This window comes from Mus musculus, chromosome 4, assembly GCF_000001635.26.
Source record: "Mus musculus strain C57BL/6J chromosome 4, GRCm38.p6 C57BL/6J".
Classification (NCBI taxonomy): Eukaryota; Metazoa; Chordata; class Mammalia; order Rodentia; family Muridae; genus Mus; species Mus musculus.
The window spans coordinates 129,829,752-129,855,227 of NC_000070.6; the positions used below are offsets into that span (position 1 = coordinate 129,829,752).

Here is a 25,476-nt window from a genome sequence, read left to right on the forward strand (position 1 = left end):
AATACTTCAGTACTTGTCTTAAAGCTATTTGTAGACAGAGATAACTAAAAAGGAATTTGAAAACCATTCCCTTTGATTTGGGTGGAAACAGGGCCCACTGGACATGAGTTAGCAGCTGTCAGTGTCTCAGAAGCAGGTGTACTGTTGGCTAATTGCTTTCCTTTCCTTTTTGAGTGGCAGGCCATGTGTCTTTGCTGATTCTGAAATGTTAAGACATTTCCTACCATCAAGGTCATAGCTTTTTATAGAAAGGATTATTGATTTCTGTACTGGAACTTCATTCTCAAGTTCCCTTCTTAAAGGAGGAAGTGCAGGAGTGAGAATAACCAAGGAGCAACTCTGAAACTCTTGAGAGTTGTTTTCTCTAACCAGTTAAAGAAGCTATCCTGCTGCTGTTCATCTATTTACAGATACTGTGGTTCCTAGTATAAAATACACGGGATACTTTATTTACTGTCTAGGATCAAAGTCGATAGAAGGAGGGAAATTAATAGAACTCTTCTAAATTTCACGAAGCCAGTGCGCCAGTTTTTGTTTGATAAAGCGAGGTAAATAAGCAGGCTGGAGAGAAGAGTTGTCTCAGCTGTAGTCAGCAGAGTTAGAGTAAGTCAAGAGAATGAGCGGTTTCAGCTTGAGACTAGTTAACTAAAGGAGAAGTGTTTAATTGGTAAATACAAATTCTCTTCAGATTGCATGCCTTCAGAGCATTCTCAGAAGCGCAGAGTGCAGTGCTTCACTCAGTACTACAGTACTCAGTTCTCAGTACAACAGGAGCTGTTGACGGTCAGAATGATTTTCCTCTATAGTCTGAGCAGGTGCCAATGAATGTCACGGTCACTTAGGGTCTTGGCTTTCACCTTCAATATCCAGTCTGTGGACACAGCCTTCTGGGTTCTACTTTAGAGTGTATCTGAAAACTGACTTTTTCTTATCCTCTGGATTGTTACTGTCTTGGTCTCAGTGGCGTTATCTCCTCGATTATAGCAACAGGCCCCTGCCCATCTTTTTGCTTCCACCCATATCATTTTTTCCAGTCTATCTTTATAAAGCAGCTGGAGTGATCTCTTTAAAACATAAATTGTTGTCGGGCAGTGGTGGCACACACCTTTAATCCCAGCACTTGGGAGGCAGAGGCAGGCGGATTTCTGAGTTCAGGGACAGCCAGGGCCACACAGAGAAAAACCCTGTCTTGAAAAACCAACACCCCCCCCTCAAAAAAAAAAACCATAAATTGCCATTCACAAATGAAACCCTTAATTGGCTTCATTTGAGGGTTGTTGTTCTCTGAATGAAATGGAAAAACCTCATGGAGCCTAAAAAGTTCTCACTTCTGACTCTGAGTGTCTTTGCCCTCTATCCCAGTAGGGTTGGCCCTCCTGTTTTTCCTGGAACACCCAAAGTGTGTCCTTATTTTATAATTGTAACCATAGCCTATCTATTTGTCTAAAATGTTCTCTGAATATCTATTTGGTTCACACCTTCTGGACATAGTTAAAATGTCACTTTTCTAGCAAGTTCTTGCCGATGGGCTTTTTTAAAAAGGAATCCCGGTTTCTTCTGGAACTGCAGATTGTTTTACTTTGCATTTTTCTCAAAGGAGTGGCATTATATGTCTTTGTTTTGCCCACTAAAATATAAAATTCATCCCAGTAATTTCCTCCCCCAGTAGTAATTTTTAAAATTGCTTTGCTTTAAGAGGTATGTGACATATATCCAGTAGATATTTAAATTAATATGTTCTTAACAAGACATATACAAAGAAATTTTAGCACATTCGGGTAAATTTCCAAATCAGTTGGATTTATTTCAATGGGAAATGCAGATGTTTTTGTTCATGTAAAATGGATTTGTTTTGGGGAATATATTACAAGGTTTTGGCTGTGTATACTGTGCGTGTACATTTTGGCTTTATGTTGCTTGAGCATAGAGGCTAATCAGACTCACATGGCTTCCCATAGAATTTCTGATGAGTAAAATAACAGTAAATACACTTGTTTTAGGCTTTGGGGTTTAGGATCTATTTCCTTCTGTCTAGAATTCTTTTATTGTGCATTTGTATTCTAATGTGCTGTTTTAATTTGGTGAATACTGGTATAGGTCATCACATTAGGGCTTATATGACTTAATTTAGAGTTAAAAGGTGGAACGCTTGATGGGAGTGGATTGATGTAAGTAAGATTGGATCAAATTAAATAGGACTGATCTCTCTTGCTGCTGAATAGCTGTATTCACATTTAAACAGGACTGTAGTTGCTGTGGCACGACATGAAGTTTGCTGAGTCTTTAACAAATATGAAAACTGTCTTCCTGGTACTGTGTTACTGCCTTGCTCAAGGCAGAGGGACTAGCCCTCTGGAGGCCATTACTAATAATATTGTTTGGAACCTAAATTTTAAGCCATTAGAGGACCTTGATCATCTTAGAATTTTTTATGATACATGGAATAGCTAAAACCATTTGAAAGGTGCATGTTAAGAATAGCAAATTAATGCTTCTGTCCTTCAGCCTCCCCTCCCCTCTTCTCTACTTCCGGGAAACCTTACCCTTTGTAACATTTCAGATAGCCCTTGGGTTTGGAAGTACCCACAAATACATTTTTAAAAGCATACCATTTATTCTGCCATGCATCTTTAAAGTTTGTTTGCTCAGTAGTGTCTTTCATCTATCTTTACCTGCTTATTATAGATTTTTTTTTTTTCTGTTTGTTTTTCGAGACAGGGTTTCTCTGTAGCCCTGGCTGCCCTGGAACTCACTCTGTAGACCAGGCTGGCCTCAGAAATCCGTCTGCCTCTGCCACGCCCAGCAGATTTATTTTTTTAAGCTTTGCTTAGTTCTCCATTTTAAGAATATACCCTGTATCCAGGAGGTGCACAAAATGCCTTTAATCCCAGTACTCAGGAGGCAGAGGCAAGAAAATCTCTTGAGTTTTTGAGGCCAGCCTGGCCTACAGAGTGAGTTCAGGACAGTCAGGACAAAACAACAACAAAGAAGAATATACCCTGATTAAAGGATGGGTACTGGACCATATTATACTCGTTGGCTGTAGATTCTCATTTGGGTAGATACAAATGGTAAAATACTGATACCAGGATTTCAGCTGTTTTAAACCCCCAGAGTGGTTTTTTGTTTTGTTGTTGTTTTTGTTTTGTTTTTAATAATTAACTAATTGGTGTTTTGTGAGTATGTGTGCTAGATTCCTTGGAACTGGAGTTATAGACAGTTGTAAGCTGCTGTGTGGGTGTTGGGAATTGAGTATAGGTCTGGAAAAGCATATCCACCGTGCCATCTCTCCAGCCCCTGCCCTCAGAGTTTTACATAGTCCTTGTGCCATTGACTGGCAGTACACTGGCTGCTAGTTAGGACTCTGCTTGCTTGCCTAGTCTTCCAAACCCCTACATCTTTTCCCCCTGCTCTCCATCCCTGCTATCTTAGATGGAGGGGTTTCTGTCACAGACCATGCTTTTCAATTCTTCTGTGAAAATACTCTTGCTGAAATTAAAATGTTACATAAAAACAGACATGTATTTAACATACCTTTTTTTAATGTATGGACTTGTCTGTGGAGGTGTATGTGAGTAAGGGTGGTGCTCTTGGTATTGTGACTGCCTGACGTGCTGGGAACTGAGTGAGTCTTCTGACAGAGAAGCAAATTCTCTGAACCCCAGAGCCATTTCTTTACCACCCCCACCCCCCAATGTAACCTTTGTAAAATTAGGCTCTATAAAAGGTAGGCTATTTTGTGCTTAATACTATGCTGTTATTTGTCAAGTATAATGTATCTTGTTGCTAGTAAGTTTTTTGACATAGGGTCTTGAACTCCCTCTCTAGGTGAGGATGCCTTGAGGTTTTGAGGCCTTATGCCTCCACCTCCCGAGCTGCCAAATAGGACTCCACTTTTAAAAATCAAGCACTGGATTTTGGGTTTGCCAAGAATGTGTTCTCCCACTGAGCTACTTTCCCAGGTCAATAATGATTTTTCTTTTTTGAAGTAAGTAGAGTAGAATTAATGCCAGACAGTTTAGAAAAAAAAAAAATTCCCCTGTATGGGACGTAAGAGCAGTATGTATGTAAATACAGGATCCTGCAACTTTTGAGCATTCTAGCTGTGGTAGGCTATGGTGGAGATTATGATTTGTTTTTAAATCAGGTTTCGCTGGACAGTGATGGGGATGGCTTTGGGTCTATGCTGTTAAGAGTCACTGCTGGAAGCCTGTGTGGTGGCGCATGCCTTTAATCCCAGCGCTCAGGGGGCAGAGACAGGCGGATTTCTGAGTTCGAGGCCAACCTGGTCTACAAAGTGAGTTCCAGGACAGCCAGGGCTATACAGAGAAACTCTGTCTCGAAAAAACCCCCCAAAAAACCCAAAAAAAACAAAATAAAAAAAAAACCAAAAAACAGCAACCCCCCCCCCCCCCAGGTTTCCTTTGCATTAAGTGTCAACTGTAGTTAACATTAGTTCAGCTGAAGTGACAGGTGCAAAACTTGTACTATCAATGTGTATGTAGTTGGACTCTTGGGAGAAGAGGTGGGACAAAAACTTGCTTTTATCATGTGCCTGTTAATTTTGATAGAACATACTGTTGTTTTTTTTTTAAGATTTATTTATTATATGTAAGTACACTGTAGCTGACTTCAGACACTCCAGAAAAGAGGGTCAGATGGTTGTGAGCCATCATATGGTTGCTGGGATTTGAACTCATGACCTTCGGAAGAGCAGTCAGTGCTCTTACCCGCTGAGCCATCTTACCAGCCCAAACATACTATTTCTTTTGGCAGAAATTCTGTTGTTGGAACTCCTCAGTATTAAGAATTGAAAATCTAATAAAAAGTTATGGTTATCCCTGGAAATGGTTCTTCCAGAGTGAACTGGGAGGAATAAGAAGGCATAAAGCGTGTTTTGTTTGTTCAGCAGACAAACACTGGGGACTAGGTAGAAAGTGTAACGCTAGGACTGAAAGCTTTTAAGTCTGGCTGCCACGACAATGCAATCCTTCTACTGCTTCTACTGATCGGATACACAGTAGCTGTGATAAGCTTGAGCCAGAGGATCCAAATGTGGGTTAGAGTTCCCTGTGTTTTCCTGTGCTCTATGCAAGCCATTGTTCTGAGTAGCGTTTTAATGCTCCTTTCCTCAGAGAAGTCATCAGTTGCAGTTACTTGAAAAGTTAGACTTGCATGGAAAGAGAATGGAACTTGAAGAATATGTGGGTGCATCCAAAATCGAAGGAAAAAAGTAACCAAGGAGTCAGGAGATCTAGGCTCTTGTCAGTGATTTGTTTAGTTAATAGTGTTGGCTTGAATACAAATTTATCCTCTTGAACAAGATTTTTTAGTTTTTAAAGGTTAGGATAGAATAGTTTATCTTTGCATTTCTCTTAGCTCTAAAGCTCTTTGACTGTACCAGGACTGTTCTGTTAAATGTCATGTATAACCCCAGGTACCTGTGTTTGAGGTTGCAGTTACAATTGAGAGTTGCAAGAGTAGTCATAATTTGGACAGGGCCTCTATGTAGCCCTGCTTGTCCTGGAACTTGCTATATAGACCTGGCTGGACTTACAGAGATCTGTACGTAGCCTAGCGTGGTTTCAAGTTTCTGTGTATCCAAGGATGACCTTGAACTTGTGATTATACACCCCACCTTCACCCTCAGTTTCAATGTATAGCCCTGGCTGCTCTGGAACTCTCTGTAGACCAGGCTGCCCTCCAACTCAAGAGATCCGCCTGCCTTCACCTCCCCGGTGCTGGGATTAAAGGTGTGCGCCATTATCCATGCAGCCCCTCCCCACCCCTGACTGGACAGGAATTTGCTTTGTTGCGCAGGCTGGCCTTGAACTTTGAGATCTGGTTGCCTCTGCCTCCTATGTGCTGGTTCTGAAGGCTCCAGAGCTGGGGAATACTTTAGAAATGTTTTGGGTTTGTGTTTATGGTTATATCGAGTGCACCATTTATAAAGTAAGAATATCTGTAAGGAAAAAAAACTGAGACTAGAAGATGTTTGAAAGTTTGTAGCCCAGGTTCTGTATGTCACTTTCTTCCCCAAATATGACCTACACCAATGTATAGTATATCCTTCATAATCTTCTCTATCTGTTTACATAGAGCCTTTATTTTTATTTTTCTTTCAGTACTGGGAACGGAACCTGAGGCCTGTGCCTGCTGGGCAAGCCCTCTATTACTGAAGTACATCCAGCACAAATGTTTTTATTGTTATAAATTTAATACGGTTTTTGAGACAAGGTCTAACAATGTAACCCTGGCTTGGCCTGGAACTTGGATTCTTCTGCTTTTGTTTCCCAATAGCTGGGATTTATAGGTCTGTGCCAGTGTTCCAAACCTTTTAAATTATTATTTTAACTTTTACAGTGTTGGGGTATCAACCCAGGGTTTTATGCATATTAGGCAAGCATGGACTATATTTTTAGTCTTGAAACTTCAAATAAGTGTTTAGTTACTGGTGACTTATAGAAGAGGCAAGAGACAAATTTTAGACCATTTTCCTGTTTCCAGAGGCACTTTGGGTTACATAGACACCATCTGATTGAGCCAGTTTGTAATGAAACATTAAATTGTTTGAAAGCACCAGGCCTAAACTGATATCATAGAAGCTACAACGTCTCTGACTAGTGTTGTTACAGTAATACTTGGAGAGAATGCTGTGGAATCACTGACCTTCAGATAGCTCCTACTTGTTTGCTTTTTTTCTCCCTGGTTGTCCTGTAACTCACTGTGTAGATCAGACTGGCCTCAAACTCAAGAGATTGGCCTGCCTCTGCCTTCTGAGGAAGGGATCAAAGGCCTGCACTGCTGCTGCCAGTGCCACCCAGCTTTTTTTGATGGGGTGCCCCACATGCATGCAGAAGAAGCCTGAGAGGTCAAGAGGAGGTGATTGGATTGTTGGAACTGGAGCTACATACAGACAGTTAACTGCAATGAGGATGCTGGGAACCAAACCCAGGCCTTTTTTTTGTTTTTTTGTTTTTGTTTTTGTTTTTTGTTGTTGTTGATTTTAGGTTTTTTGAGACAGGGTTTCTCTGTATCACCCTGGCTGTCCTGGAACTCACTCTGTAGACCAGGCTGGCCTCAAACTCAGAAATCCACCTGCCTCTGCCTCCCAAGTGCTGGAACTAAAGGCGTGCACTACCACTGCCTGGTGAAACCCAGGTCTTTTGCAAAAGCAACAAGTAATCTTAATACTGAGCCATTTCTGTAGCCTCCAGAATGGTTTTTTTTTTTTGTTTTGTTTTGTTTTTGTTTTTTTGGTTTTTTGTTTGTTTGTTTGTTTGTTTTTGTAATTAGTTCTGGAGAGATGTCTCAGTCAGTGCTGGTTAAGTGTACTCACTGCTCTTCCAGAGTGACCAGATTCCAACCCCAGTACCCACAAAGTAACTCACCTATCACTTTAGGTACATGATGTAAAGACATAATTCAGGCAAAAATACCCATACATAGAACCATTAATATTCAAAGGAAAGAAACAATTATATTTTAAAGGTTTATTTTATTACTACTTTTAACTCTGTGTACTTGTGTGCTGGCATCCTTGGAAGCCAGAAATTTTGGATCTCTGGAACTGAAGGCATAGGTAGTTGTGAGCTGCTCAGTGTGGGTGTTGTAAATTTAAAGTCTTTTGCAAAAGCAGATTACCTTCTCAACCACGGAGTCATCTTTCTAGTCCTAAAATTATGGATTATGTTTATTAGACAGGGGATTACTATGTAACTCTGGCTGACCTAGAACTCCCTGTGTAGACTAAGGTGGCCTCAAACATACAGAACTCCATTTGCTTCTCAAGAGATGAGACTAAAGTTGTATGCCATTAAGTCCAACTTTTTTTTAAAAGATTTATTTATTGTATGTGAGTACACTGTAGCTGTCTTCAGACACAACAGAAGAGAGCATCGGATCCCATTAAAGATGGTTGTGAGCCACCATGTGGTTGCTGGGAACTGAACTCAGGACCTCTGGAAGAGCAGTCAGTGCTCTTAACCTCTGAGCCATCTCTCCAGCCCAGTCCAAATTTTTTTTGGGAGGAACAAAACTTAAATTATTTGTGATAGAGTTACCTATCTCACTATATAGCTGTGTAGACAAAGTTGGCCTAAGAATTGCCATTTCCCTGTCTCAGCATCGTGGGTGCTGAGATCACAGTCATGCCTGGCTGATTTTGTACTCTTGAGGTAGTGATGTGAAAAGGAAAACCTGGACCAGAAGTGAGAGCATGTATGTATGTGAGAGCATGGGTATGTATGTGAGAGCATGTATGTATGTGAGAGCATGGGTATGTATGTGAGAGCATGTATGTATGTGAGAGCATGTATGTATGTGAGAGCATGGGTATGTATGTGAGAGCATGTATGTATGTGAGAGCATGGGTATGTATGTAAGCTGAATCCACAGACAGATACAGTAAAAACAGCCACATGGCCCAGTTAATTCACTGTGTGACTTGAGGCAAATCCTTTTACTATACCAGCTCTTGTGTGTCTGTGTGTGCATGCTCGAGTGTGTGTGTGTGTGTGTGTGTGTGTGTGTGTGTGTGTGTGTGTGTGTGTGTGTGCGTGCATGTAGACCAGGCTTGTTCTAAACTTAGCAAAGAATGGCCTTGAATTCTGATCTTTCTGCTTCTACCATTCAGGTGCTAGGATTACTGGGTATGTGCCATACACCCAATTTATGAGATGCTGCTGACCAAACTAGGCTTGTAATGTAGGGAAGCGCTCTACCAACTGAACTGTATCTCTAGTCCTAAAATAAAAGATTTGACTGTGCTTAATAGATTAATATCATAATTGGGGAAGCAGTTCGTAAGATTTTTATAAAATCAAATTTTTGAAGTAAAAATTTGTTGATTATCCTCAGCTTATTTACAAATGGATACCCTATTTTAAACAGAGTACATGTGAAAGAGCAAGTCAACAAAAGCAGAAAAATACAGTAGTTTTGTGAGCTGAAGTTAAAAAAGAGTCCATAGAAGGAAATTTTCTTCAAGTACCCTTAATGTATGATTTGAATGAATTTTTAAGATCTCAAGACAACGAAGAATGAGTTAGACGTGATTCTAAGACTGGTTGGTGTTTAAGATCTTGTTATGTATGTCACTCCCCCTTATCTGAATGTTTGTTACGTTTTACCTGTTTTGGTTTCTTAGAGAATCTATTCTTTCTGAAGGCTTCATGTCTATTCCGTTCTGTTACTCACTTTATTTTACCTTTGTTTTTTCCCCCAGGTTTTTCGTTGGAATATACGTTGCACATTTATGGCGATTCTGAGCGTGAGGGCAGACTTCTGCCAGGCTCAGCACAGCCTTTCCGCTGACAAGTGAGCTTGGGGTTATACGTGCCATAATTAACATTGCCTTGACGACTCTGGACACCGAGACTGGCCTCAGAAGTAGTAGGCTTTTTTTTTTTTTAAATTGCAAGCGTATTCTTTTAATGACTCCAGTAAAATTAAGCATCAAGTAAACAAAAGTGGAGAAGAACCTACACTTTTAACTTGTCTCACTAGTGCCTAAATGTAGTAAAAAGGCTGCTTAAATTTTGTATGTAGTTGGATTTATTTTGGAAGCTGAAGGTATCCATCTGCAGACATTGAGGCTCAAGTTGAATTTGGATTCAAGTGGATTCTTAATACTTCTGCCTGTGCTGAAGAGAGAAGCTTCCTAAGGAACAAGCAAGTTGAATAGAGAAAATAGTGATCAATAATAGGCATTTTAGTGGTCTTTTTAATGTTTTCTGCTGCGGAACATTTCAAGATTTATTGATTTCCTCCTCCCCCCATTTTTTTCCCACCACACTCACACACGCACGCTCACACTTTTTATTTGCCATAATGAACCGTCCAGCCCCTGTGGAGATCTCTTATGAGAACATGCGTTTTCTGATAACTCACAACCCCACCAATGCGACTCTCAACAAGTTCACAGAGGTAAGATTGTAGCATAGTCTACTTTTGGGATTGATTTTTCTTAACTATGAGTGTTTATCCTTACGTTGGGTTGAATTGTTAAAATAGAATTTTTGAAAGAATATGGAATTTGGGGATACTATATATAGATTATCTAGTACTTACAATTGTGTGTTCTTTCTGTGTTTATTAGTAGTACTTTTTGTCATCTTCAGTAAAAAACTCAACATTTATTGACCACAGTATGTACTCAGCATTGCAGTAAGCACTGAACACTCTTCCTTTTTTAAGGTCAAGGTACGCATCTAAAACCACAGGTCCTCCCTCCTAGAGGTCATACCACTCAGCTTCAACGCTGTTTAGTCATTTGCCCAAAGGCTCATTGTATTTGGTGGAACTAGCACCTTAAGCCTGTCATACACACTAGGACACATGTTAAGGCGTGGGTGAGAGGGGTAAAGGAACTTGTCATGTGTGACAACTTGAGTTTTACCCTTGGGAATATGAGAACTGATCCCCCCCCCTCCCCGGTTGTCCTCTGACCTCTGCACACCATAACACATGTGTCCCATATGCACTAAATGAAAATGTAATAATTAAATAAACTCATACTTCGACTACAAACTACTTAGTAACAGTAGTTATCACAAATACAGGAATCCGGAAACGGGGAAGGAAGTGGTCAGGAGTAGTAAAACATGGAGCCTCATTTCCCCTCCTTTAGGTAATGATGACAGTGTTTACTCTTTAGGGGATATTTAAATGTAAAGTTTTTAATCTTTTATAGGTTATACCATCACATGTGGATTCTGTTGCTGTGTTATGGAGAGAGCAGTAGGGGGAATCAGTCATCAGTCATGTTTTATGGGTGGCAAAACTGAGGCCAGATAGTTTTACCATAAAAAATTGTAATGGTTTTCTGATCTCCCCCCCCCCCCCAATTTTTGTGGTGCTGGTGACAGAACACTGTGCAGGCTTGCATGGACTTTACCACTGAGCTACCAATACCCCCAGCACATAAACTTTGAAGTCTTTTCTCAACTTGAGTGGCACTGGAAATGGAGCCTGGGGCCTCATACATGCCAGGAAGCAGTGCCATCAAATATGCCCCCAGACCTTCTGTGCTTGCTTTTTATTTTGAAGTACTCACTACATTTCTTAGCCTGGCCTTAATTTAATCCTGTAGCTCAGGTGGTCCTGTGGTCCTTCTGTTTAGCCATCTAAGTAGGGGAGATGACAGGTCTGTGCCACTAAAAATACTCATTTTTAAAATTTGTAGCTGGGAGCTGGTGAGATGGATGGATCAGTGGGTAAAGGTCCTCACCACCAAACCTGATGACCTAAGCTCAGCCCCCAAAACCCATATGGTGGAAGGAGAGGACTGGAACTTGAGTATTGTTCACAAGCACAGGCATGGACATGAACAAATGTAAATCATTGGTTTTCGACGGGATCTCACTATATGGCCCTGTCTAGCCTTAAACTCCAGAGATCTGCCTGCCTTTGTCACTGGAGAACCATTCCTGGCCTGTATTAACTGTTTAAAGGTGTAACTGGCTACAATTGTGTGCTAGCTTTTTTTTTTAAGATTTATTTATTTTTATTATATGTAAGTACACTGTAGCTGTCCTCAGATACTCCAGAAGAGGGAGTCAGATCTCATTACAGATGGTTGTGAGCCACCATGTGGTTGCTGAGATTTGAACTTCGGACCTTTGGAAGAGCAGCGGGGTGCTCTTACCCACTGGGCCATCGCACCAGCCCCCCCTTTTTAAAAATATTATTTATTTAATATATACAAATACACTGTAACTGTATTCAGATGCACCAGAAGAGGGCATCAGATCCCATTACAGGTGGTTGTGAGCCACCATGTGGTTGCTGGGAATTGAACTCAGGACCTCTGGAAGAGCAGTCAGTGCTCTTAACCGCTGAGCCATCTCTCCAGCCCCGTGTACTAGCTCTTTTAAAATTAATTTTTTGCCGGGTGGTGGTGGCGCATGCCTTTAATCCCAGCACTTGGGGGGCAGAGGCAGGCGCATTTCTGAGTTCGAGGCCAGCCTGGTCTACAGAGTGAGTTCCAAGACAGCCAGGGCTACAGAGAAACCCTGTCTCAAAAAAACAAAAAACAAAAAGCAATAGGTGATTACTGCAAAAAAAAAAAAAAGAAGAAGAAAACAGCCAGTCTGTGGTGGTGTACACCTTTAATCCCAGTATTGGTGGGGCAGAGGCCCATCTCTGAATTTCGGGCCAGCCTGATCTACAGAGCTAGTTCCAGGATAGCCAGAGCCACACAAAGAAATACTTTCTGGGGGATTGGGGGAGATACAGAAAGGCAAAAAAAGCTCAACAGCTGGGAGTCAGACAGGCAGGTGGATCTCTAAGTTCAAGGAAGCCTGGTCTACAAATCAAGTTCCAGGAGAGCCAGGGTGGTTAAACAGAGGCCCTATCTTGAAAATAGACAACAAAAGCAAAATAACAGAAATTAAAAACATTAAATTGTTGTTACATACCTTAGGCTTCTAGATTTTTTCCCTTGTGTGTATATTCAGAAATACACATGTGTAAGATCATAACACATATTTAATATGCTTCCCCCAGTCTCTTGTGTTATTTCTGTAGCCATCATAGGATTCACTGTGTGTGCGCCACACCCCTTTTGAAGACAGTAATAAACAACATTTTTACCTTTAACCATTCTGTTATGTCTATGGTGAAGATGCTGTGTAAGTTGTCCTGTCTTTAATACCTGTTATATGAAGTCCTAAGAATATAGTTTTTAGGTCATTGTATATATGAACTTTTAAAAAGTTTTTGTGCTATGCTACTGAATTGTCCTCTAGAAAGATGAGTATTTCTACAAGGAGTCTGTGTCTGCTGTGCTCATGCAGTGAGGTCAGTTTTGAGCTTTGTCTAAGGATACTCCCTAGTTTCAGTTTCTCATAGCACATTTCTAAAACCCAGGTTTCAGATTCCAAAAGCAAGTTCCCTGATAACTGTTTGTCTTTAAAGGAACTTAAGAAGTACGGAGTGACAACTTTGGTTCGAGTTTGTGATGCTACATATGATAAAGCTCCAGTTGAAAAAGAAGGAATCCACGTTCTAGTGAGTGTCCAGTGTCTGTGTTTGCTTGTTTCTGTGAGCTCACTGACATTCTAAACACTGGTGTTTGTGAAGCTCGGAACTCAAAGGCGAAGTTAGTAGGCAGTTTAATAGCAGTCTCCTAACGGTTCTTTGGATCAATCGTGAGCAGTGTTATCCATTGTGTCCTTCGAGTCTACACTTGCAGTGTAGTTTTCAACAAATGAAAGGCAAAGTTGAGTGCACACTTATTTCTAAACTGTGGAAATTGGGGCCTGGGGAGTGCTTGCTGTCAGCTCAAGCACCTGAGATTGACACGCAGAACCCAAGTGAAAAGACCTTGCCTCAAAAAAATTTTAGGGGGAAAGGGGGTGGGTATGGCAACACCTACCTTTAACTCCAGCCTTGAGGAGGCACTCTATGATTTCAAGGTCATCTTGGTCTACATAGTGAGTTCCAGACCAGCTAAGGCTACAACAGTGAGGCCTGTCTCAAGACCCCTCAGAGATGAAGTTAGCAATAGCTGGGTAGGAACAACAGGTTGTTCTCAGACTCCAGCATGCCTAAACACAATGAAATTTTTGGAGATTCATGAAGTTACACAATAATGAAAAGAAAATGTTATAAAAAAATTAAAGCAATAGCTGCCTCAGTATTTAAGAGCACCTTACTGTGAGCCAGGCAGTCAGTGGTGGTGCACACCTTTAATCCTGGCTCTCTGGGCACCTCACCCCCCCCCCCCCCCAAATAAATAGCCTGGAGACATAGTTTAGTTGGGAGAGAGCTTGCCTAGCATACAGGATGCCCTGGGTTCAATTCCTGGAAACTGCATAAACCAGACCAAACACACCTGAAACCCCAGCACTGGGAGGTAGAGGAAAGAGAATCAATTCAGTCACCCTCAGCTACAAAGTGAGTTTGAGGTCTGCCTAGAAACATGCGACTGCCTCTAACAGTCAAATCCCAGGGCTGCATTCGCCATGTCTTCTTACAGGATCTCCAGCCCACAGACAAACCCAGTGTTACAATGCCAAGCAATAAAACATTTATTTATTTATTTACTTATTTATTTAATGTATGTGAGTACACTGTAACTGTCTTCAGACACACCAGAGGAGGTCATGGGATCCCGTTGTAGGTTGGTTGTGAGCCACCATGAGGTTGCTGGGAATTGAACTCAGGACCTCTGGAAGAGCAGTCATTGCTCTTAACCGCTGAGCTATCTTTCCAGCCCTTGACTATGACAGCTCTTATAAATGACATTTAATTGGGGGGCCTGCTTCCAAGTTCAGAGGTTTATTCTATTATTCACATTGCAGAAGCATGGCAATGTGCAGGCAGGCATGGTGCTGGAGAAGGAGCTTAGAGTGCTACACCTTGATCTGCAGGCAGCAGGACTAGTCTTTATTGAGCTTCTAAGACCCCCCAAAGCCAGCTTCCACAGTGACCTACTTCCTCCAGCAAGGCCACTCCCTGTGGCCAAGAATTCAAACACATGAATCTGTGGGGCCATTCCTAGTCAAACACCACAGTCGCCAAGAGGAGTAATCCATCAGTGCACTAGTGAAGAAGAGACCAGTGAGACTCATTTGGCATACGGGACCAGTGGGCTGAAAGCATAATAGCAATCCTCCTGCTCTCAGCTTTCAGAGTTTTCTCTGTTTTGTCTGGTTGCTACCCTGACCATATAAGATTTAGGGCTGGTTAAGGTAGGGCTGGGGGGAGGGGGAGTGGTCAGTGGTGGAATACTTGCCTAGTGTTATAGATCCCTAGACTCAGTTTAAAATATTTGTGTGTATGTATTTGTCTTTCTTTAGATGGGTGTGACATAAGATTTCATTTGAGAAGACTTACTTGACAGATTCAGATTTTGGTCTTGGATAGTTTTTCAGCAGTGATCAGGAAGTTGTTGAGAATAGATGTACCGGGGCAGTGGTGGTGCACGCCTTTAATCCCAGCACTTGGGAGGCAGAGGCAGGTGGATTTCTGAGTTCGAGGCCAGCCTGGTCTACAGAGTGAGTTCCAGGATGGGTAGGGATACACAGAGAAACCCTGTGTCAAACACACACACACACACACACACACACACACACACACACACACACACACACACACACACTTAAGTAAGTACCTGGTTGGTGGTGGCTCATGCCTTTAATTCCATCACTTTGGAGACAGGTGGATGGATCTCCCTGACTCGGGGGTGGGGGGTAGGGGGATTAAAATGGAATAGGTAAAGTGTTTTATTTAGCTAACATTGTCTGCCCTGGCTATTTTCAGCTCATTTTTATTAGGAAGTTTGTAAGAAGTCGTTTCTTTTCAGGATTGGCCGTTTGATGATGGAGCTCCACCCCCTAATCAGATAGTAGATGATTGGCTAAACCTGTTAAAAACCAAATTTCGTGAAGAGCCAGGCTGTTGTGTTGCAGTGCATTGTGTTGCAGGATTGGGAAGGTAATTTACTTTTTCTGAATTCACTCTGATATCTAAATAAGCCAACTCAAATTTTTACCTTGGTAGGATTTGCATTCAGCAATTAAATGATACTAAATCACCAGAAAGGAAATGAGGAAATGCCAGTGTAATAAGCTCTAATAAGAGCCCTTTGGGTTGTGTCTGGTTCTACTTCTAATGCCATACTGAATGTAATGAAGGTCAAGAAGAAGAGATTTAGGTCATTAAGCGGGCAACAAAATTAAAATTGTTTTAGAGATTAAATTATCTGTACATGTTTGGGTTTGGATTGAAATGAAACAAAATGAAGTTAGTTAACAGGTAGAAGATTACTTTAAACTCTTGAGCAGAAATGTGTACACAATGAAAATTGTTTGTGTAAAACTTTTCACTGAGCATTGCTTCTGATAGTTTTTTGCACTTTGATCATCAGCAGGCTAAATGCCAATTTATGGTGTGCACTGTGCACTCAGAACATAACTGTGAGATGCTGTTGCCTCAAGGTGGTGGTGACCCGTGTCATTAGTTCTGCTTAGCACTTTAGTATGGCAAGGTTTCTCCATAAGGTTGGATGTTTAAGTTCTTCTGAAGGCTGATGGTGGTGTGAGGCCTTCCTGGGTGGCTTTGTTTCTATTGCCTGTCTCAGTGTAGTTGGAGGCAGTGCTCTAACAATGTGCTTAAGACTAGAGAGTAGGACTGGGTGGTGTTGGCTCACTCCTTTTACTTCTCAGCACTTGGGAAGTAGAAGCAGGTGGGTCTCTGAGTTCAAGGCCAGCCTGGTCTACAAATCGGGGATGGCCAGGGCTGCAGAGAAACCCTGTCTCAGAAAAACAAGAATTGAGAAGCTGGGGGCTGGAGAGATGGCTCAGCGGTTGCTCTTCCAGAGGTCCCGAGTTCAAATCCCCGTAACCACATGATCTGATGCCCTCTTCTGTTGTGTCTGAAGACAGCGACAGTATACCCACATAACATACATGAAATAAATAAGTCTTTTAAAACAATCACAAGAATTGAGAAGCTGAGTACAGTGGTACTGGGAGGCAGAGGCAAGGACTGTTGTGAGTGTCACGCCAGCCTGGTCTACATGGTGAGACCTTGTTTTAGAAGAAAACATTAGGTTTGCCTGCCTATCTTCCAAATGCTGGGACTAAAGGCATATATGCCACTACATCCAACACAAACTCAAGTTTGTAATGTGTAAGCTTTTGATTAAAACCTAAAAGTCTCTGATTCTAAAGGCTGTGGGCACTTACAGATGACTTCTACCTGCAGGGCTCCTGTGCTAGTTGCGCTTGCATTGATTGAATGCGGAATGAAGTATGAAGATGCTGTTCAATTTATAAGACAGTGAGTATGAAGCTGTATGTTCAGAAACTTGAAGCGGGGCTGTGCGTGCGGAAGGGGTTATGGGAGGAATCATTTGGAAGATGCAAGCACTGGTTGCTTTGGGCTTAAGACACTGAAGATTAAAAACAAAAGGGTTAACGCAAGTGATCGTTGCTGCTTTCATAATAGCACCAATGCATTTCCATGTGACAGCAGGCAAAAGCAATGTGTATGGAGAAACAGTCATCACTTGGTGTTCTCTCTCTCAAGATTTATTTATTTTATGTATGTGAGTACACTGTAGCTGTACAGATGGTTGTGAGCCTTCATATGATTGTTGGGAATTGAATTTTTAAGACCTCTGCTCACTCTCTGGTCCCACTTGCTCCAGTCAAGTCCACTTGCTCACTCAGTCCCTGCTTGCTCCGGCTCAAAATTTATTATTATACATAAGTATACTGTAGCTGACTTCAGACGCACCAGAAGAGGGCGTCAGATCTCATTACAGATGGTTGTTGTGAGCCACCATGTGGTTGCTGGTATATGAACTCAGGACCTTCGGAAGAACAGTCAGTGCTTTTACCCTCTGAGCATCTCGCCAAGTCCCCACTTGGTACTCTTGAGTGGCCTGTTGTCATACATAGTTATACTGGTAGTATCCCGACAGTCCGCGCCTTGGTCTGAAAGAATAGGCCATACCGTTCTTTCTTAGTAAAGTTAAAGCATCCCTGTCTGTCCCGAACCTAAACCTGAGGCTTTGTCCTTGTATGCTCTAGTTTCCGTTTCGTTTTGTTTTTTAAAGCATCCTAATACTTGTCATTCTCATCTGAAGAATCTGTTAATCTAAAAGGAAAGAGTGATCTGGTGTTCAAAACTCTGCTGATTTCTGTTATACTACAGTAACAGGCAGAGAAAGAAACTTGGGAGGCAGAGGCAGAGGCAGGCAGATTCTGAGTTTGAGCTGTTTACACCACAAATTCCAGAACAACTAAGGCTACAGAGAGAAACACTTTCTTGGAAAAACAAAAGGAAAAAAAAAAGTTGATGTTTCAGCTTTGTAAAGTAATGTGCTATGGAAACTATGTAGGCTTTCAGCTAGGGAGAGCTAACTAGAAGTGTTATTCTAGACATAGCACACGTCAGTAAGCTCTACAGCTCTTTGCTACATGATAGTGTGCTGTTCTTATGTTTTCAGAAAAAGAAGAGGAGCATTCAATTCCAAACAGCTGCTTTACTTGGAGAAGTACCGACCTAAGATGCGGTTACGCTTCAGAGATACCAATGGGCACTGCTGTGTTCAGTAGAAGTAGAAGCAGGCTGGCTGGATCGTGGCATTAGAGGGAACTCTTGGTACCTGGAAATGTGAATCTGGATTCTTACCTGTGTCATCAGAGTAGTAATGGATTCAGTACTCCTCAACTCCTAATGATTGAGAAGAAGGCAAACGATAAAGAAATCCCTCTATTACACGAATAAAATGTTTAAGAAAAGAAAAAAGAAAGGAAAGGGGATTAATTTAGTGAAAGATGATTTTGCTCCTAGTTTTGATTTCTGCCAGGATTGAATTATTTCAAAATCTCCTGTGTTTTTTAAGCTTTTTCAAAATAGATGTCTGAGGAAAACCAGCAGAATATTAACCAGTGTGGAGCCAGTTGTTGGGAGCACACACTTCCATTATGCTTGGCACATAGGTCTCCTTGTGGTGGGTGGGATCTGGGGGAGGTAGATTTTCCTCATCTCTCTTCCTGCCTCCCTCCCATCTCCTGATCCACATAGATGGAATAGAAAGCAGCCTTTGTTGCTGTAGATGTGCGTGTGTCTGGCAGCCTTAAGCCCACCTGGGCACTTTTAGGGAAAAAAAAAAAAAAACAAAAAAAACCAACAAAAAAATAAATAAAAATAAAAGCAAAGAAAAGGCAGTGGCGCATATATTCTGTGGTCCAGGCTGTTTCTAGTCTATTGATGATGGATGCTTATATTAGTTTTTTTTTTTAACCCCCTTGTGCCCCTGATCTACCATTAGGGTGTGAGAGGTAGCCAGGAACCTTTGGTTTTATAAATGGTGACGAAATGACATCCTAAACAGAGTCTTTCTCCTGTAATTTAGCTGAGAGAATTCTTTTTCCCAACAGTGAAACAAGTGGGCCTCCTAGAAACTTTATTGCAGAGATGACTGGAGGCCATTGGTGTTTCCAGGAGAGCTAGCATGTTTCTACAAGTGTAGGACTGGATTGTGGATCTGCTATCTAACAATGTCATGGAAAAGTGGTATCTTAAAATTTTAGGACCGATTTCAGAAATAGTCAAAGGAGCAACAGAACATTCATTGTATTTTGGTCTTGAGAAATGCCTATAGTTTTCCAAATTATTCTTGTACAGTTTTATTTGTACAGTTCAGTGTAACCACCTATCATCTTGTTAACACTAGATTCTTCTGAGATTCAAAAAGAAAAATCACTGTCAGAGCTAGCCTTGCCTAGTGAGTCTGTGTCCACAGGCTGTAACAGGGTGGAAGAGCAACAGTAGGCAGCCCAGGGAGCAGCATGTGCTCACGGCATCATGTGGCAGTGGTGTGGGGTCTCTGCTCAGTGTGTTGATACAGAAAAGCTGTTTTTCCTTGTTTGCAGAAGTTGACCAGACAAAGCAAATGGAGGGGCACCTCTGTGTACCCTCTTCACCTAAGTGTTTATAACCAGCAGTACCCTGCTACAAGCCTTGGGTGCAGCCATCACTGGATTTTGATCGTCAGGCCAGCAGGATGGATGACATCTCATTGATAGTACCCAGATGTTGGTGGCTTTCTGAGTTGCCTGTTTACTGTTGATGCAATTGTTTTGATTTTTAACTAAATGCAAATACCTTCCTGCCTCATCCCAGAAAATGAAAAATAATGCTTTTGACACTGTTTCTAGAATTTTAAAGTTGAAAAATGATGATATAATCCAGAAATTGTTACTTCGGAGCATGACAATAGATTTCTTTAACAAAGACTCAAGATCAAATTTCTTACCTAAAAGTTTAGGTTAACTGTTGACTCCTCAAGGGTTTTGATCAATATCACCCAAACCTTTTCCACTTGACATGCTAGAATTTTGGTGTGTGTGTGTGTGTGTGTGTATTTGTTCACGAGCACAATAGCTCCCATGGGGGTCTGCACATGCAGGTGTCCACCAGCATAGCCTGCCTGAGATAGTGTCATTCCTGGTTCTGGGGAGAAGGGTGTGTGAAGGAGAATAAAGCAGCCCTTTGTCTTAAAGAAGACTAATGTTAATTGTTCTCAGAACTGGACGTTTTTTTTCCCCCCATCAAAATTAAAACTCTTTCTTTTGGATTTAATGAAGTATTGCTAACTGAAGCCAGTTTGACTTGTGAGAGAGGTTAGACTGACAGAAGGTGTGCAGCCTGATTTACAACCAAACCCTGAACCCTTTTGAAGAACAATAAAACATATTTTACATGCTTTTTGTGAATTTCTTCCCCACTCCTAAACAGTTCATGTTTGCTCTCCTTTCTCTGCTTGGCATTCTCAAGGTCTGATTTGTGTCCCATTATTAATGGATACGTTAGAGAGGTGAAGTGAGAGGTATTTAGTAAGTATGTACTTGACCAATCTCATTCTAAGGAATTCATTTTTGTTATAGGTTTGCATAATGTATTACAACTTAGATTTAAATAAACCTTTTTGGGGGAGTGGGGTGGGTTGGGGAGGGGAGGGGGCTTTGCAAGACAGGGTTTCTCTGTGTAGCTCTTTCTGTCCTGGAACTCACTTTGTAGACCAGGCTGGCCTCCAACTCAGAGATCCATCTTGCTCAGAGATCCATCTTGCTCAGCCTTCTCCTGAGTGTGGGATTAAATACCTGTGCTACCACTGCCCAGCTCTTTTTACACTTTTTTTTTTTTCTTTTCTTTTCTGGTTTTTCAAGACAGGGTTTCTCTGTGAGGTCTTTAAAGTGGAGAATTAGCTGCTTTAATGTATCATAGAATTTCTCTTTAGTCACTGGTAAACTAGATAAATTTAAGCAGGACTTCAACCTAAAGAAAACAAAGTTTTAGTGGGTACAATGAGAATTTTGGTTTCTTTAAGAACAAATGTGTCAGGAATGTTTAATCCCCTATGTGGGACTTGGAGCTGCTTTAGAGTGTCCGCAACAGCTGGTTGTGATTTGCTTCATGCTCCAGCAGGGGAGCAATTACACCAGCTGCAGGTGGTTTCTGCATGTGTTTGACATTCGCAGTTCTAGGGACTCTTTGAAAGGATATATATGGTAGATCCAATCAACCACTTTTGCTATTTGTCAAGTGGTTGTGGGTAAAGAAATGAAAAGAAATTGGATATCCTGACTGGAACAAACTTGCACCAAGGAACTTGGTGCCTCAATGCCCTCTTTTCCCTAGTGTTAGGGGCTTGGAAGGTAGAGTTGGGGGTGGAGGGAGAAGGGTGATAATGAAAGGAATCCACCAGGCAGTGGTGGCGCATGCCTTTAATCCCAGCACTTGGGAGGCAGAGGCAGGTACATTTCTGAGTTTGAGGCCAGCCAGGGCTACAAAGAGAAACCTGTCTCGAAAAACCAAAAAAAAAAAAAAAAAAAAAACCAAAACAAAAACCATAAAGTAGCCAAAAGTCTGGCTACAGATAGAGACTGGGTGTGATGCTAGCCTAAGTACTTTGGTCCTGTCTAGGTTAGACAGGACCAGGGAGTTCAAAGCTACCCTGGGCTTTATGGCAAGAGCCAGTCCATCTTGGTGAGCAGTTACAACGGACAGCTTTGTGCTGTGCTACTTAGGCGCCGTGGGTCACATTGCTTGGTTTTAACCTTGTGCCTTGCATTAGCCCTCTTAACTTCTGTGGTTGGTTATGATCATTACTCTTGGCTCTAAATGGCATGCTTTGTCTTTTCACTCTGGCTGAACTTGGTTTTGGTTCAGCTCCTCTGATATTGTGTATCTGACCATGCCGATGCATCTAAAGTTTCATGGCCTTGTGTCAACCTTAGTGCTCTTTCCAACTTGCCACATCTGCCTCATTTAGCTCTTTTTCTTTGGGGGTTCTTACTTCTTTAATGCCTTCCTTACTTTAGTTCTAATTGGTTTTTAAACCCAGAAACAAGGAACCTGGAAAACAGCTCAGCGGGTAAAAAGGCTGAGCTCATCCCTGGAGCCCGTGCTTGAGAGAGAGAGCTGGATGCTACGGATAGTTGTCATCCCAGCACTCCTGAGGAGAGAGAGCGAGCAGAGCCAGCTTGTGATAGTGCTGGATGGTCTCAACAATGACAGCTGAAAGCTGTCCTCTCACTGTCACAGTGTGCCCTGGCCAGTGTGTCCCAGCGCTCACACCAAAGCTTTGAAAGAAGCTTGCCAGGTTACACCTTACCCAGCCATCTCTGGTGGGCACGCAATGCCACTGTCTTAGTTACTACTACCAACATACCCAGTGTAAAGGGTCCCATTCTATAGTATTTCTAAGATTTAGAAAAGAAAAATTTGATGTGTGTGTGCCACATGTGTGCAGGTATCCATGGAAACCAAGAGACAGAATTGGATCCCCTGGAACTACTGCTGAAGAAACGTGGGCCCTCTGCAGAACCTGCAAAAGCACTCACACCGCCAACCAACTCTCCAGCCACCTCCCTTTTATTTTTTTAATTTTAAGGCAAGCATTTCCATCTTCTTAAATCTCATCCCTTATTTGATTAAAGGTTCAAATTTAAGTGCCTTTTTCTGATACCCTTTTCATTAACTTTTCTACATAATTCCCACCAACTTATAAACATACTATTTATTGCATGATAAGAGTCAGAGCTGAGGCTGGCAAGATGGCTCAGTGGTTAAGAGCGCCGACTGCTCTTTCGAAGGTCCAGAGTTCAAATCTCAGCAACCACGTGGTGGCTCACAACTATCCGTAACGAAATCTGATGCCCTCTTTTGGAGTGTCTGAAGACAGCTACAGTGTACTTACATATAATAAATCTTTAAAAAAAAAAAGCTGGAGTTGGTGGTATAAACCTTTAATCTTGGCATTATTTGGATAGCAGAGGTCGGAAGATCACTTGAGTTTAAGACCACCCTGGTCTGTGAAGTGAGTTCCAAGGTAGCCATGGCTTTGTAGAGAGAACCTGTCTTTATTTGGTTTGAGGAGTTGGCAAGATGGCCACCATGCCTGAGTTTGATCCTTGGAGCCTGTGCTGTAACACACAAGTGTGTACACATACAAAAGACAAATCGTTTTGATTTCACATCTACCTTGTTCTGACACAGAAACACACCCTGTACTGGGAATTGAACACTACAGTTAAATTTCTCTTTAATTTACAGTAAAACTAAACTTACATTCTCCTTTGAGTCTGTTCCAGCATAGATTGTTTTGTGGTTTGGGTTTTTTATTTTTGAAACAGGGTCTCTATAGGCTGGTCTATAACTTCTTATGTAGACCAGACGTCTTATTTGGGATTTTTATCCTCCGGCCCCTTTTAAGTGCTGGATTTCAGGCATGCACTGCCCTCTCTGTCTCCCAGTGAGAATTTTTATTTCATTGGGATTACTCCTATAAAGACCACCAGAAGTTCTGTTGCACTTAGTTTAGTGGTGGGTTCTCCTAGTGTTGGATTTGTCTACCTGGTGGGATTGATGCCACTGAAGTCTTCATTGAGCTGGGCAGTTGTGCTGCATGCCTTTCATCCCAGCACCCAGAAGACACAGGCAGGCAGCAGATCTCTTCGAGTTTGAGAACAGCCTGGTTTACAACAGCCAGGGCCTCAACACAGAAACAAACAAGCATTGTGACTTAATAATGGTTCCTCAGATGCGTGCAGCTAAAGTTCCTGGGCCTGACATGATGAGTGGGCTTCATGTGAATAGCAGTGCTGAAATAGGCATTTCCTAGGTGAACTGGCAGACTGATGGAAGTTCTTCAGAGAGCCTTTCCTGGGTTTAATGTTGCTGGCTTCGCAGATGGATGAAGGGCGGGCCCCCAAGCTAGCACTGTAGGTAGTATGGGGGACCCACAGAAGGCAAGGAAAGATTCCCCACAGCCAAGAAGGAACAGGTGCCGCAACACCTGGGTCTTATCTCCATGTGGATCTAAGGCACTACGGCCTGGGAACATCTGCCCTGGTGATAATATTGGGATTACAGGTGTGTGCCAGCACACTTTGCCCCCCCCCCCCCAATGTGGTCTCCCTCTGTAGCTTGCTCTACTTTGTAGGCAAGGCTAGCCTTGAACTCACAGAGATCCACCTGTTTCTGCCTCCCGAATGTTAGGATTAATGGTGTGTGCCATCACATCTGGCTTTAAACCTTAATTTTTAAAATTACATTTAATTTGTGTATGTGTTTGTGGGTACCCCACAGCATTTGTGTGGAGGTTAGAGAACAGCTTGCAGGAATTGGTTCCTCCACTTTTGAGTCCCAGGAAGTGAGGTTGGATTGTAGGCTGATGCCAAGCCACTCTATCTGCTGAACCATCTTGCCAGCTTTTTATTTTTTATTTTTATTATACATAAGTTACACTGTAGTTGACTTCAGATGCACCAGAAGAGGGCATCAGATCTCTTTATGGGTGGTTGCTAGCATTCGAACTCAGGACCTTCAGAAGAGTGCTCTTACCCGCTGAGTCATCTCACCAGCCCATCTTGGCAGCTCTTAAGTTTTCCTTTTTTTTTTTTTCTAGTTACGTAACCAAAAGAAAACAAAAACCTAGGTTGGCCTAGGACTCCCAGTGGTCCTGTCTCTCCACACCCAGCTGTGGGGCTCATGGTGGCACACACTTGTAGCTAGCATTTGGATGGCTGAGGCAGGAGGACCTAGGCTACATAGGGAGTCCATGTATCAAAACCCCAAGGGATTAAACACAGCTTGTTGAGTGCTGTGACAACCTCCTGTGAGTGAGTGCGGTGTGCCTGCTACGTGTTTACCCACTATCCTAGCCACTGAGGATACCAGGGGAGGGAACATGACAAACTGGCAAGAAATTATTAAGGGGTAGGAGAAGAACATTTCTTTTCAGTTAAACATCAGTGCAATAAGAGAACGTGAGGAAGAGCATAGGAATTAGTGATTAATACAGTCAGACGGAATGGCCATGAGACCGAGGAAGATGAAGGAACCCGCTATATGCTGAGATATATGAAGATGGTACCAGTATTTCCCAAGGAGTTTGTGTAAACTTGAAAAACTGCTTGGTGTGGGTTGGCACAGCAGTGCAGATCCTGAATATGGTAAGGAAGGCAAGCAAATTTAGTGAGGTTGGGAAGGTAGGTTGGTGATGCTAAGGCAGGGATCTCAGTAAATGGGCAGTGTACTCTCACAGGGACAGCCTTAGCCATGTGCTTTGTTCAAGAGATCAATGTCTCAGCACCAGCAATATCTTGTTTCGTCTTTGAGACAAGGTCTTACATCTAGCCCAGGCTGGCTTTGAACTGGCTAAGAATAGTTGAGGATGACCTTGAATCCCTGATCTTCCTGCCACCGCCTCCTGAGTGCTGGGGGTGGTGGTGACACGTTTGTACCACTAGTTTTTGAGACAGGATTATGCCTACTTTGGCCTGGAATTCCCACCACCTGCCTCAGCCTCCAGAGTGCTGGGATCACAGCATCAGAATGACACCCAGCCCACACAAGTCATCTGAGTCAGAGCCTCTAACTGTAGATTGCCGCTTTCTGCAGAGCAGAGGCACGGAAGGTCAGTCAGTGATCAGCCGTTGCAAGATCAGG

General features: G+C 42.3%; 1 protein-coding gene and 1 long non-coding RNA gene across 7 annotated transcripts in view; one reads left to right on the forward strand and one right to left on the reverse strand.

The window, feature by feature from the left end:
* Positions 1 to 20,252, forward strand: part of Ptp4a2 (protein tyrosine phosphatase 4a2) — a 38,839-nt gene extending 18,587 nt beyond the window's left edge. For 3 of the 6 annotated variants that reach the window (XM_030253321.1, XM_030253322.1, XM_017320045.2), the window contains 5 exons: positions 9,227 to 9,927; positions 12,919 to 13,011; positions 15,311 to 15,441; positions 16,714 to 16,788; positions 17,963 to 20,227. In XM_030253321.1, the coding sequence (XP_030109181.1) occupies positions 9,832 to 9,927; positions 12,919 to 13,011; positions 15,311 to 15,441; positions 16,714 to 16,788; positions 17,963 to 18,071 (504 nt within the window). In that variant the 5' untranslated portion in view covers positions 9,227 to 9,831 and the 3' untranslated portion in view covers positions 18,072 to 20,227. Of the gene's footprint in view, positions 1 to 9,226; positions 9,928 to 12,918; positions 13,012 to 15,310; positions 15,442 to 16,713; positions 16,789 to 17,962 lie in introns of all 6 variants that reach the window. The other 3 variants (NM_008974.4, NM_001164745.1, XM_006502863.4) reach the window with 2 other exon arrangements.
* Positions 20,253 to 22,751: 2,499 nt separating this feature from the next.
* On the reverse strand, positions 22,752 to 23,480 carry 1700108I11Rik. Its single transcript, XR_868199.3, has 2 exons — positions 23,380 to 23,480; positions 22,752 to 22,949 (listed from the first exon to the last, which is right to left on the reverse strand). It is a non-coding gene; the product is annotated as an RIKEN cDNA 1700108I11 gene (long non-coding RNA).
* Between the last annotated feature and the right edge of the window lie 1,996 nt (positions 23,481 to 25,476).